Raw genomic sequence first — 14,164 nt, forward strand, 5'->3', positions numbered from 1 at the left:
TCTGAAAGCACATGAAAAAGTATGTGTGTACACATGCACACACACATACATGATCCTACATACACACACACACACACACACACACACACACACACACGGGCACACATGCAACATATACATACACACAGAGAATATGACATCAGTCGATTAGCTGAAAATAAAGCTTTAGATGAAATCTTGGCATTTATTGTTCCAGAATGACCTAGGAAGGTCAAACATGCCAGGACTCAGATGACCTTCATTCTAAGCCTCTCTTCTGACATGCTTATCTGTAAATGGGAGTAGGACACTGAAAAAGTAAAGCAGGAGTTTCCTCTATCACCTTGGGCCACCAGTTAGTTAGCCTTTGAGTTAGCTTTTCTGGGCCACTGTATCTGCATCTGTAAAACGGATTAGATTAGATTATTTACAGATTCCCTTCAAGTTGGAACACTCCCTGATTCTCCTCCCCTGGGATATGATTGGACTGTGAACTGAGTGTTGCAAGGACTGAAGACGTAAGGGAAGTGCAATCCTGTGCTGACACAATGCTGGCTTCTGCTGCCTTTCAAGGGCTCCCCTTTTGATGTGGGCCTTTTATCAGGGTGTGTTTGTGCTCCATCCAGGGTTTGTCTGGCCATTGTACCAGTCCCCATTCTGTTCCTCAGCATTTGGGGAAGAGCCAGTGGATGGGGAGACTCAGAGACAGGATTTCTTCCCAAGAGCTGCATGGCTGGTGAAACTCACTAAGTCCAAAAGAGATTTCCTGTTTTGTTTTCCACACACTCAAGCTCCTGTCGATTACACAAGCCTCCCCCCCCCCACACACACACATACACATACACACAAACAAAAACACAGACACACGCACATACAAAACAGGATGTTCTCTCCCCTCCTCTTTCTTTTCCATCTGGTTCCTGCCCACATGAGAGTGCCTCAGTCTGGTGCTGGTAGGTGAATGGACATTTGTTCCCAGTGTAGGCTCTGGCATGTAATAGGAACAGTGCTCTTACTGTGTACCTGACTCTGGGACAGACACTTTGCATGTCAAAATCGCATGGGATGTAATCTACTGAAGATAAAAACGTTTATATCTCAAACTCAAATGGGATTCATAAGTCATCTTTTATCTTTTTTTTTTAACCAAATAAGACAAACTTCCTTGGACTTAAGCCACTGTCCTGAATCATTGAACAGGAAAGCCCTGAACTTGGAAGTCACAAAGACTTTGAGTTTGCTTTACTATTTACCTGCTGTGAGAACTTGGGAGAATTGCTTCACTGCTTTGACACCTAAATTTTGTTGTACCTGTAAACAAGGATCTTAATGTCTGTATCACAGCACTGTTTTGAGGAAATAGGATGTTTTGTTTGGTTTTGTGTGGTTTTGTTTGTTTGTTTTTTCATGTACTCAAGGAGCGCATAAGTAGGTGCTTCCTAAATGTTGACTTTTACTATAATTTTTTTTTTTTAAATTTTGTTATCATTGCACTCTGGTGGCCTAGTTTGTAGGGAGTTGTGCTGCTTAACCTAAAGGTTGCACCTACCCGTTGGTTCAGAGGCCCCAGCAGTTCCATGGGAGAAGGATGGGCCATGTCCTCTTTGATTTAGTCTCAGGAGAACCCGTTAACAGATCAGCTATGAGTTAGTTCTAACTCAACAGCAATGCATGAATGATACCTAACTCGGAAGAAATGAGGCCATTTGACGTTCACTTTTAGAAAAGGATGGCTTTCTGGTGGTGTCGTCCATGCAGAGTTGCACTGCTAACAAAAAAGTAACTTGTCTTTAGTATTTCAAAACCACCAGCTGTTCTGCAGGAGAAAGATGTACAGTCTCCTCCCTCTAAGTTTTACTGTCTCAGAAATCCATGAAGGGAGGAGGCGGGTCCTACATGTTAGAACTGATGCCAAAGCATGAGTTTGAGCAGAGGAATGGGTAAAAATGTAGAGAAGGAATAATCAGGATCTCCTTGTCAAAGGGTTTTGGGAAAAATGGGATGGCAGCTAAAATAATAACATCCTTTTGAAAAAAATGGTTTTCATTCACTCATTCATACACATGGGGTTTTGTGGTGTTTTTGTTTTTTTTCTTCATCCTGTTGGGAAAAGTGCCATGCTATTAAGTTTACTACTTTTTTAGCAAGTGTTTTAGCTTTTTTATTTGTTTTAAATTTATTTTCAAAGTCCAAATACATTGTTCTTCACGCAGGATCTGTCCCATTTCTTTTCGCTCCCCCACCCCACCAAATTGCATATACATTGGTTTATAATATTATAATTATATGATCAATGTAATTTATTATAAAGTCTTCTCAAAACCTGTCTGTTCCTTGCCTATCTTTTCACCCTACAAATCCTTTCACTATCTTCCTCATACTCCTTCCACATACTCCTCTCTGGATCTGTGTTCTACTACGTACTTTGGGCATGTTGCGAGGAGAGGCTGTTCCTTGGAGAGGGACATTATGCTTGGACATGTGGAGAGTCAGCAAAAGAGAGGAAGACCCTCAACCAGGTGGAATGACACGGTGACTGCCTCACTGGGCTCTAGTGTGTCAAAAGTGTGAGGATTGCACAGGACGGGACAGGGTTCAGATCTGTTGTTTGTAGGGTCACTATGGGTCATACTTGACGGTATCTAACAGCAACAACAACAGATCTGTGTTCTGGTTAGCTAAAGAAGCAGATTGTAGACTGGCCTTGCAAACAATGTTGTACTTGAATATGTTGCCCAGCACAGGATGAAAACAGTGATATTCAGATAATCTAGTGGACTCGAACATGATGCTATTGTGAGGTGTTGTCAAATTGAGAACAGCTCGTAGTGCCCTGTCATATCCTGTGCCATCCTTGTAGGCAGTAGGACATTTTCATTTAAAAGCACAAAGACAGCAAGTGTATACATACCTGCTCCCCAACAGAAGAGTAAGAGCTCAGCTTTCTCTGGAACCTCTAAGTTTTAGAGCGCTGACAGGCATTCGAAATCCTTGATGTCTTAGAAAGTCAACACGAGTGAAGGGATTTAATTTAACTTGACCAGTTCATTCAAGCATCACACTTACATCAAGGGATCTCTTTTACATCTACGTTTGATGTCAAGAGGGGGGAAAAGTGGAAGATTTCCTGTCTGTCTGGGAAGAAACTGAAGAAAACTAATAACTGTGAACATCAATGATGAGTTGTTTAGTGTCTATCCATTTTTTGGTGAAATGCTGATTGCAGTCCAATGCTCAGTCCCCTGAGGAATTTCCTGGCACTTGCTTTGTAGGATCATAGTCTGCTGAATAAGACAGACAGACAAATGTGATGGTATGGATGTTCTTCTGCGACAGTGTCAAGCTGAAGATCATGATCCCAGGCATAGAAATTTCAGAGGAGGTTCCTCAGAGAGAATCTTGTTGGTTTTGTTGTGTCTTGTTTTGGAATCAGAACAGACCCATCACTGATCCTTCATTGGGTTTTTAGAGGCAATTAATTGCATGGGAGGGGATTGCCCATCTTTCTTTTAAGGAGCGTTTGGTAGATTCGAACTACATGCCTTCAGGATTGCAACACAACTTCTTAACCAAGTAGGCCGTCGGAGCTTCCATTCCACAGGAACTAAAAAGAAAAAGTGCACTTAAATGTGCAAAAGGGGGAAATATTCCATCTAGAGAGCAAAATGTGTTTCAAGAGTAACACAACGAAACACGCTGCAATTAAATATTTTTTAAAAAATATAACCATCATTTACAGTTGGGTCGAAAAGTTATGCCTTCTTGGTACAGTTATTTCTTTTTGTAAATAGTTATTGTTGTTGCTGTTCTTTTCCAGTACAACCACATGCACTCAGTGAAGCTTTTTTTCTGTGCAATTCCATCCTATAAAAGGTGGACGCTGTTAGCTGATGTGGAGTGAGACCTGACTGTGCTCAAGTCCTGGGCCATGATCTCATGATCTGCTCTCATTTGTGATCCATAGAGGTTCCTTGGTTGATTTTGGGAAGTAGATCACTAGGCCTTTCTTAGTGCGCAAACTACTGAAACATCTTCAGTTACATAGTGATATTCAAGCCTCTTTCTCCCGGAGTCAAGCTCAAGTCGGCCACATGAAAGGCCAGAATTCTACCTCTGAACCTACAACTTCCCATACGCCGAAGGCAGAGTGGCAGAGACTACCCAGCCGGCTGGCGCTTTTCAGAAGCACTTTTATTGTCCCCTGATTATGGTTAGAGAGTGCTGTCATGTGAATTTAGACTCCCAATAACCCCTTGTAACAGGATGGAACTGCCACAGGAGGTTTTCATGGCTGTAACATTAACAGAAACAGATTACCATGTCTTTCTTTTGAGGAACCACCAGGTGGGTTTGAACTGCCAACCTTTCAGCTGAGCACTTAACTGTTGAGCATGGTTTAAGTAAACAGGAATTCATTGTTGCTAGACATGCAAGTGGCTTCCTAAAGGGTGAATGGTAGAATGTAAGGGGAAATGACAGGGACAGTGAGACTGGGGATAAAATCCATGGCTCTAGCAAGAAATTAACACATTATCCTAAGGGCCTCTGGAGGTTGTGAAACAGAATAGTGAGGTAAACTTATGAGAGGCAATATAACAAGGTGTTGAAGAAAGCAGGTTCTGTCACTTTTGAACTGTGGTCCTCAGGCAAATTCTTTAAAAGAGGAAATGATATTAATGATCAAATGTATTTTGTAGGCTCATGGTGGATCATACATGAATGAACTTAGAGTTCTGGGATCAATGGAAGCTCTCTATGGATGGTGATTTCACTGTGTCTCGTCAGTCATTCTGGCTATCAGATAGCGACTGGCGTAGGGTATGAGAGCCTGGATGTAGGGAGACCAGAGGATAACCAGAGATGGCCTCTGTGTCCAGGAAGCCGCTCTGAAGGCCTTGCCTACCAGCATGGTCCGCAGCTCATCGACTCTCTAGTTCTTCCACCACTGTCATCATTACCTCTCCTGTCCTTCTTTATTCCAGGCCTTCAAGGGTGCACTGATGAGCTCCTACTGGTGCTCAGGGAAAGGGGACGTGATTGATGATTGGTGCAGATGTGACCTCAGCGCCTTTGATGCCAACGGGCTCCCCAACTGCAGCCCCCTCCCACAGCCGGTGTACGTATGTATGGCCCCTCTTCCTTTGACCACCCCTCCATTCTGTCAGCCCAGGCCATGGCTTACTTCTCTCCTCTAATCACATTTCTGAAACTTCCCAGATCTACCTCTTTCTTAGGAGCAGAATGGAGTCATGATAGAGAAGGAACCTAGCTCAGAGGTTAGACATAAATCTTACAGGGTGCTGTTTTGACTCATACCACTTAATTGGTGATATTTCCTCCTCTCATCCATTTAGCAAAGAGTTCTCAAACGATGACTAGAGCTTTGTCATTTTTATGCTAAGCAATTGGATTTCTGAAAGAGAGAAAGTGTAGAACCTCTGTAAAGCAACGTCATTTTGTTCATTCATTCAGCAAATCATTTTTAATTCTTTCTGTGTGTCTGGTAATGAGGACATCAGTGGATAGCACAGTCCATGTACTAGGTGAGCTGCCAGTGTGGTGAGGAACACAGACATTTAAGATAAAACAAGAAAGGAGGAAAAAACCCAACCGGAAGTGGGAGACAGTTTAAAAATTTGAACAAGAGAAAACATGAAAGAACAAAGAGTTGTTAATAGAGAGAATAAAGGAGAATACCTTGATTGGAAGGGAGGAAGTGCCATCAGGGAAACCTCTGCTATGAGATCTGAATGGCTACAATAATGCTAGCCGAGCAGCAAGTAGCAATATAATTACATTCTAGGTCGAAGGAACATCATACATTGAGGTGCTGACATAGGAAATTCACCACTTGAGGAAAGATAAAGTCTTCTTGGCTGGAGGAATATGATTAAGAGGGAGAGTGGTGTGAAGATTATCTGAGAAATGGGCAGCACCCAATATTAGGAAATTCACAGTTACATGCTACTCCTCAATGGGGTCAGAAGAATTGCATTAAAGGATACCTTAAAGAGGCAGTATGATGTAGTGGAATGAGAGAAAGAGAGATTTAGACTGGGGAAAAGCAAAGCTGCCATATGGCCCTGCCTACAACTTGCTGTGTGACCTTGTGAAAATGATTTCTTTTTGCTGGGCCTTATTTTTCCCACCTGTGGAATGAGAGAATTCTACTTCATTATCTCTAAAGAATATTCCGTTTATAACTCTCAATCATTCTTTTATTCCTTGATTTAGAAATAGAGCCATCTCAGTATTAAGCCCTCTCTGAGAGATTATCCATTTAAAATATTAATTGCCAAATATATTAGGAGATTGAAGAGACTAGCAGAGAGATTTAAAATGAGAGTGTTTGAAGGCACAATTTACTAGAAATTGAACCATCATTGAGAATGTAGTTTAAATAAACAGAGCACTAATTTCTTTCAGTGAGCACATATTGTTTGCTTAGGTTAATTTACTGGATTCTACACTGAAACTAAAGACTAGTATTTCCTTATCCCCCATTTTATGCATGAGTAAGTGGAAACTCTAAGTGGTAAAGTAGCTTGTCGAAGGCCTTTCAGTGGGTTGGTGGTAGAGAGAATCCAGATCTATACACAATCTGAAGTCTGTGATTTAATCTTCAAGCCTGCAGACCATCTTAGGACCTAGTTTTAGCATGTGTTATAAGACTATAATGCATTATAGAGAACCAGCAGAGTTCCCTGTCACCTCTGTAGGCTGCGGCTGTCCCCAACGGTGGAGCCTTCCAGCACCGTGGTCTCCTTGGAGTGGGTGGATGTTCAGCCAGCTATTGGGACCAAGGTCTCAGACTATATTCTGCAGCACAAGAAAGTGGATGAATACACGGATACTGACCTTTACACAGGTAGGTAGAAGGCCTCTGGCTCCCTTTTTTGTTAGGATAGCGTGACAGAGGTTGGGCCCTGGGAGTGTTCGATGCTTTGGAGACTAAGGAAGGCATTGTGTGGTTCAATTGTTTAATGATGGTCATCTGGTGCCCATTCCTGTGTGCTTTTTGGTGGTTTTTAAGAAAGAAGGTAATGTGTTACGATTGGGAGGAATTCCTGGTATGTCAGGTTGAGCTTTCAACTCTGAAGAGAATTTGAGCTTTCTCTTCTCAGAAACTAACATGTTTGAAGGCTTTAGTATATTGTTATATCATCTCTGGAACTGAGATGAGGAACTTAAACCAATTGCCTCTTCCAGGGACAAGTGATTGGATAGCTTCATAACTAGTGCTGGAGAGGAGAGAATTGGAAATGATTCCAGTAGATGGAAGAAGATGAGAAAGATGACTGTTCAGAGGGCTAATTTGATTGAAATGCAGAGTGCTATCTCTGAATTCTTCTAAGCCACTGACTGCCAAGAAGCTGAGCATTCACCATGATCTGAAGTGGGAGGCTAACATTATCTGCTTTCTGTTAGACTGCTATTCAGTGATTATATTTTCCCCACCAAAAAACATCAATTGGGCATCTTCTCACTGTTCCAGGCACTGTGCTAATTGCTTTTTTTCCACATCTCACTAAATTTTCACAGCAACCTAATCTGTACTCATTCCACAGTTTCCGGAATGGATGCTAATACAAGGTTATCCAGCTGATGATATTACCTTAAGCTCCCTCCCAGTTTTAACCTTGTATTTATAAATAAATGAACTAAGACTAGATGAGGGAGCTCTGGTGGCCTACTGGCAAGAAGCTGCTCTGCAATCCCGGAAGAACGAGGTTCGAGGCCACCAGCTGCTCCATGGGAGAAGTGTAGGTAATCTCCCGTGCGAATAACTGCCTGTGAAAACCAACGGGAAGGTCAGCTGTGGGTCGGTTCTGACTCGAATAAACAACAACAAAACTACATGATTGGTATGGATCTGGCATTTAACTATATGCTTAAGGAGCAAAGATAATGAATCTGTGTTTATTGTTAAATTTTCAGTGTCTGCCGTAAGGCCTGATATTCACATGCTTTTTGAATGCCTGAACAATTAATTGCTCTTAATTCCTCCCCACCTCCTCCTTCTTTTCCTTGTCTTCTTCCTTTCTCTCTTTCCTCTCTGGGTTAAATTTGTTTTGCTGCTTAGAAATCGGCAAAGAAAATGGTTAAAGAAGTGGTGACTATAAAATATGCTGACAGTGAAGGACTGAGATGATGGGCAGAAGGAAAAGTTAAGCTGGTTGCTGCTCAATACTTGAACTTATTGCTGTGCAGTCAGAACGTGCCCAGGTGGCCCTCCAATGGCTTTTAGGGGCTGTTCAATGCCCAGGAGACTGCCATCTTCCTCCCAAAGAACAACTGGTGGACCCAAACAGCCTGCCTTTGGGTTGACAGCACAACTACTTACTTACCACTAGGCCCCCAAGAGCTCTCTGCTGCTCAGTACACAGAGATGGATGTGATTCGCTGGAGTCGACTAAAAAGGCTTGGAGAGCAAGAGTAGGTCTGATTTTCAATAGGAACTGTTGTTGTTGCTGTGTCATCAAGTCACCTGTAACTCATAGCAGCCCTATGTACAGTAGCTCTGTACCTCACCCTAACCTGAGCCAGTCTTCTCACTGACACACCTACCCCCTTTACCCGTTACTGTGTCAATCCCTGTCATCATGCATCTACCTTTCTTGAACTGTCTCTCCACCCTTCCAAGCATGGTGCCCTTATCCAAGGACTGGCTCCTCCTGGCAACATTCCTAAAGGATGACAGACTGAGCTTCAAACTCTTTGCCTCCAAAGAGCAACCTGGTTTCACCCTCTCTGGGATAGACCTGCTTGTTCTCTTGGCAGTCCATGATATGTTCAATACTCTTCTCCAGCACCACAACTCAAAGATAGTGATTCTTCTTCTGTCATCCTTAGTCACTGTCCAGCTCTCTGATGCATAGCAAGTAATTGCAAAGACCGTGGCCTGAATCAGGTGTATCTCAGTCTCTAAACTGACGTCATTGCTCTTTAACACTTTAGTGAGGTCCTGACAGCAGATTTTCCCAATGCGATTAATCTTTTGATCTTCTGACCGTTGGTGCCAAGAGTCTTGATTGTGGAACCGAGTAAGCTGGTATTGTTAACAACCTCAGTCTCTTCTCCATCTATCATGGTACTGCCAATTGGCCCAGTAATGAAAATCTTTGTTCTTGATGTTGAGCTTCAATCCATATTGAAGGCTACAGACAAATAATTGGGCAGCTGGCTTTGCCTCATCTTCTAGAACTTTATTAATTCTTTCTTTTTTCACTCTAAGTATTATAGGTCTGAGTATTTGCACGCGGGCAAGTTTATCTGTATCTAAGTGTATATATGTTTTATTCATTTGAACGAATCTTTATTTTTAGGTGGGTGAGATTTGACAGTGTGTGTGTGTGTGTGTGTGTGTGTGTGCGCGCGCGCGCGCGCGTGCACGCAGGCGTGCACTTGTGTGCCTTTTTCTATGTAGTGAGCTGTTGTAATGGAAAGACTTTCTCGGCCACAGACCTCTGTGGAAAATGAAGATCTTGTAATGCATCCCTAGGTAGTTCAAAGAATTAGTTCACTTGGATGATAATCAAAAGGCTCAAGATTCAAATCCTCCCAGAAACTCCTCAGGGGATGTTCATCTACTTCTGAAAGCAGCCACTGAAAACTGTATGGAATACAATTTTACCCTGACACCAATAGACCCTACATGAGACAGAATTGACTCAATAATAATTGCTTATATTTTAACAGTCAAGCTTCACATCTCTATAGCATATTATTCTTTTCAGAATTAAAAAAAAATTGGATAAGATAAGAATGAATGTTGTTAGCTGCCTTTGTGCTGCCTCTGATGCGCAGTGACTCATAGTACAACACAGAGAAATAAATCCAACTCCTAGTAGAGTAGGTTGACATCCTGCTTGATCCTGTGTCTATTGTTGCTTTCGACTTTCTTAAGGATCTTCCTCTCCTTCAATGACTCTCTACTTTTCTAAACATGAGATCCTGGTAAGATGTCCAAAGCATGTGAGGCAGTCTCTCCATTTTTGCCTCCAAGAAGCACCCCTGCTATAGACTGATTTATTCTTTTGGCAGTCCATGGTACTGTCAATATTCATTACTAGTACCACAATTTATAAGCATCGATTCTTTTATCTAATTCATTTTAATGAAAGTTTATAGAGACTTAGTTGCACTTTTCTCCCTGCCAACTCCTTTCCCCCAAATTCTTCTTTTATCTTATTCATTGTTCAACTTACACTTGCTTTATGAAGCATTGATTACCAACCTAGTTTTACAAATAAAAAACTGAATACTAGAAAGATATAAATTGCAAAAAAATATATATAAATTGTACATGTCTGTAAGGTACACTGTGTTAAGTTTTGACACAAATATGTGTGTATGTGTGTGTGTGTGTGTGTGTGTGTGCGCGCGTGTGCAAGTATCTCTGTGCACACCACACATGTGAAACCACCAGTGAGTTCTTGTAGGTAAGGAGCTGTGCTGCCAGCCCAAAAGGCAAGTGGTTGGAATCTACCAGCTCCTCTGATGGAGAAAGATGGGCAATCCCCTTGTGCCATTTGTTTACAGCTTCTGAAAACCCACTGGAGTACTATTTGAATTGTTTCTAATTCAACGGCAGTACATGACAAATGCAACACGGAACCATCAAAATCACAAACACATCCATCACCACCTAAAGATTCTTCATGCACCTTTCTCATCCTCTCTCTTGCCCACTCTGCCTTCTACCACTAATTTGCCTTTTTTCTGAAAAGATTCATTGATACAACATTTTTCTACGCTGTTTTTTTTAAAAGAGAATCATACCTGTGCTCTACTTTTTCTTTGTTCAGTTTAGATTTTGTTAATATATTCCATGTCTCTATTTAACTTTTCCAACATATGGAAAATGGTTATAATAATTGTTTGAATATCCTCGTCTGCAGATTTTAACATCTCTGTCAGTTCTGGGCTGGTTCCAATTGATTGATTTTTCTTCCACATTATAGGTCACATTTTTCTGCTGCCTTGAATGCTAGGTAATTTTTGATTGGATGCCAGACATTGTTTTTGTCTTGTTGCAAGGTTGATATATTTTAATAAATATTTTTGAACTCTGGGACACACTTAAGTTACTGGGAAACAGTTGTTTGATTCTTTTGGTTCTTGGTTTTAAGATTTGTTAGGGGGAACGGGGACAGTGTTTAGTCTAGGACTAATTAGTCCTAATTACAGAGTCAAGTAGGGTCTGAATCGAAGTTGACTCAGTAACAGTGAACCGAGTTAAGACCTTTCTTTATGTTCTACACAGTGACCCTAGAATTAGAAGGTTTCCTAGCATTACTAATAAGAACAGGAACCATGTCTGGCTTCTGCATGAGCACTGGACAGTTACATTTAATTGTCCCAGCGTCAGTCAGCACTCTTCTGCATATTTAAAGAGAACCTTCCACAGATCCTTTGAGTTTTCTCTCTGTGCAGTTCCACTTTTCCATTATGCTGTTCTGCTAACTCTAGTTGTTTTGGCTTCTCCAGTGTGAGAGTTCTCTCTTCCCAAAACCAGGAGTGTGCCAGGTCCCCCTTGAGTTCCCATTCCTGCATCTGCCCTGGAAATTGTAAAGGAAGCAAAATGGGTTCACCTAATTTGTTTCCTAGCTCTCAGAATCTGTTTTTTGTTTTTCAGGATTTCTGAATTTTGTTTCCTTATTTCCAGTGTTTTGGAAATTTGTTTTGTATTTTTCCCCCCTACTTTTCTTTTTGGTTTTGTACTGCTTCAAATGTTGTTGTTGTTGTTAGGTGCTGTTGACTCATAGCAACTCTATGATGAAAAGGGTAAATAAATTCAGTCAGTCCCTGTTGCTCCGTTTTTGTCCAGAAATGGAAATCTTGGGTTTCCCCTCTTGATTATCCAATAACCAGTGCTTGTTCTAATAGTCCATTTTTTTGACTAAAGTAAAATTTATCTTTTCTTAGATTCTGGCTCTGAAATTATCCAGCCCAGATCTGACTCCCTCTTATTTCTGCAGCCGATTAAAAGGTTGAAGATTTGCTTGAATTTTCCTCGCTCTTTTAACCTTTTTTTCATGAGAGTTGACTTTCTCCCCACTACTCTGTTCTTGAGTTATATGCTGGATAATTTTCTCGTTTTGGATTATTAACATCCCAATTGAAGTTTGCATATCTGTATAGTGCCTAACATACATAGGTAGTGCGGGTTGATGAATGTGACGTATAAGTACATTAGTTGTTGTTATTATATATGATTGAGTCAGAGTTGACTCATAGCCGATCCTCCGATGGATTCTCAGAGGCCGTAAATCATGTAGGAGAGGATTGCCCATATTTCTTCCATGGAGCAGCTGGTGGATTTGAACCACATGCCTTTTGGTTGGCAGAGCATCTCCTTAACCACTAAGCAAGCACATGTCTTAACTTTTCAACCCTCATATTAATTCCTTGGGCACTGTGACCAAATGAAGTCTTATGTAGTCCTAGAGATGACATTGTAATTAAGTACATACACAATGCTTAATGCAGACTTTTAAAAGATTTCTTGATCAGTTGCATTCGATGATTGGAGGTGGATCTCTGAAGCATTTACCTTGTTTATTTGCTCGGTATCACTTCGACCATTTCTCAGTCTTCTGAAAAGTTGCCTTAGCCCACAGCTGAAGAGCCCAAATCACTTGGTTGAACTGTATCTTAGACGATATAAACCTCATGACTATGGACTTAGAAAAATGTGGCTCATCTTTTCTAGGCCTTCTTTTCCTTATCTGTGTTATAGGAGTGAGGGAATCACAATTTCACAAGTTGTTTTTGAGAATAAAATGTAACGTAACTCTTGGTACATAGAAAGCATTACTAAATTTAAGTTGCTTTACTCCCATTTCCATGAAATAGGAAAAAAAAATAGAAAGGGGAAATTAAATATTTAGAAAGAAAGCAACAAAATAAGGTTTAGGATTTGTTTGGGATAGAGTTAAGATTACACACACATTTGGTCAGGTGAAGTCAGAATAGGGAAATGTAGGCTTTCTCCTTTGATCACTCTGGATTTTTGCCTGCAGCTAAGCCCAGTGCTGGGATAATTTATTTATTCACAAACTCATGTGCCTGTGTGCACAGGCGCACAGACATTCTCTTTTTCTCTGTTTGTCTCTGTCTCTCGGTGACACACACACACACATATGCACACATACAGTTTATGGCTCCCATCTGTTTGACACCCTTTTGAACTAACTGTTGAAATGCTCTCTCCTCCCTCTCTGTCTCCTACACCCACCCACCCACCTCTGGGTTTGGCGCCCTCTTTGTTTCCTTCTGAGAAGCCATTGCTCTGTTGGTTCTGGGATTCTGTTGGGAAAGCCAAGCATAAGTAGCCTCCTGTTCCAGTTGTTTTGAGCAGAAACGGGGCATGATTTTGGGGGGGGTGGCTGAATTCCCTGCACGCTAATCTGTCATCAATATTAAAAACAGACGTCTGGTTTTCCCACGTGGCCTCATCTGAGCGATTGGTGTAGGTTTCAGCCTCTTGAACAGGGGTGGATACATCGGGTTAAGAGTAGGAGGAAGCTGAGGCACAAGCCGATTTAGTGAATTTCAATCCCCTATTTGTCCTCTGTGTGTGTGTGTGGCGTGTCTCAGGGATGGGAGGGACTTGTCCAGAGAGGTCACACATCTCTCTGTCTCTCAGGGCCACAGCTAGAACTTTATCTACCCTTTCTACCATAACCTATAGTCTTTGTACCAAACCTCTCATGTGATTTGCTGTGGATGAGTATAAATTGAAAAGCAGGCAGAGATGATAGAATCTAGGGCACCTGTGAAGGTCCTCAGGTGGTGCAAATAGTTTGTGCTTGGTTGTTAAACCTAAGGTTAATGGTTCAAATCTGCCCAGCAGCAGCACTATGGAAGAAAAGGCCTGCTGATCTTCTTCAGTAAAGATGACCGTCAAGACAATTTTCAGGGGCAGTTCTATTTGTAACATGTGAGTTATAATTGACAACCAGCAATGACAGGAATCTATGTTTCTCAGGGGAGAATGAAGCCTTTGACTACCTAAATGAGGACCTAAAGGCATTTGGCAACCACTAGTTTGTGGCTCTTCAGACACATTGGTTTTTTTTCTACTTTAATATTTACCATTGTCTGAAAAAAGTCTCCAAAGTTCATCATAGAAGAACCACTGAGTCCACTTTCCTCATTGTAAGGATAACAAGAGTGAGAA

The 14,164-nt window shown here is 41.5% G+C and overlaps 1 protein-coding gene across 3 annotated transcripts in view; it reads left to right on the forward strand.

Moving 5' to 3' along the window:
* The window catches only part of ASTN2 (astrotactin 2), an 895,904-nt gene that overhangs the window by 678,207 nt on the left and 203,533 nt on the right, over positions 1-14,164 (forward strand). For all 3 annotated transcript variants that reach the window (XM_006890703.1, XM_006890704.1, XM_006890705.1), the window contains 2 exons: positions 4,962-5,095; positions 6,699-6,847. In XM_006890703.1, coding sequence (XP_006890765.1) covers positions 4,962-5,095; positions 6,699-6,847 — 283 coding nt within the window. The remainder of the gene's footprint in view (positions 1-4,961; positions 5,096-6,698; positions 6,848-14,164) is intronic.

This window comes from Elephantulus edwardii, unplaced genomic scaffold (genome assembly GCF_000299155.1).
Source record: "Elephantulus edwardii isolate Elephantulus edwardi_28Jun2011 unplaced genomic scaffold, EleEdw1.0 scaffold00092, whole genome shotgun sequence".
NCBI classification, from domain to species: Eukaryota; Metazoa; Chordata; class Mammalia; order Macroscelidea; family Macroscelididae; genus Elephantulus; species Elephantulus edwardii.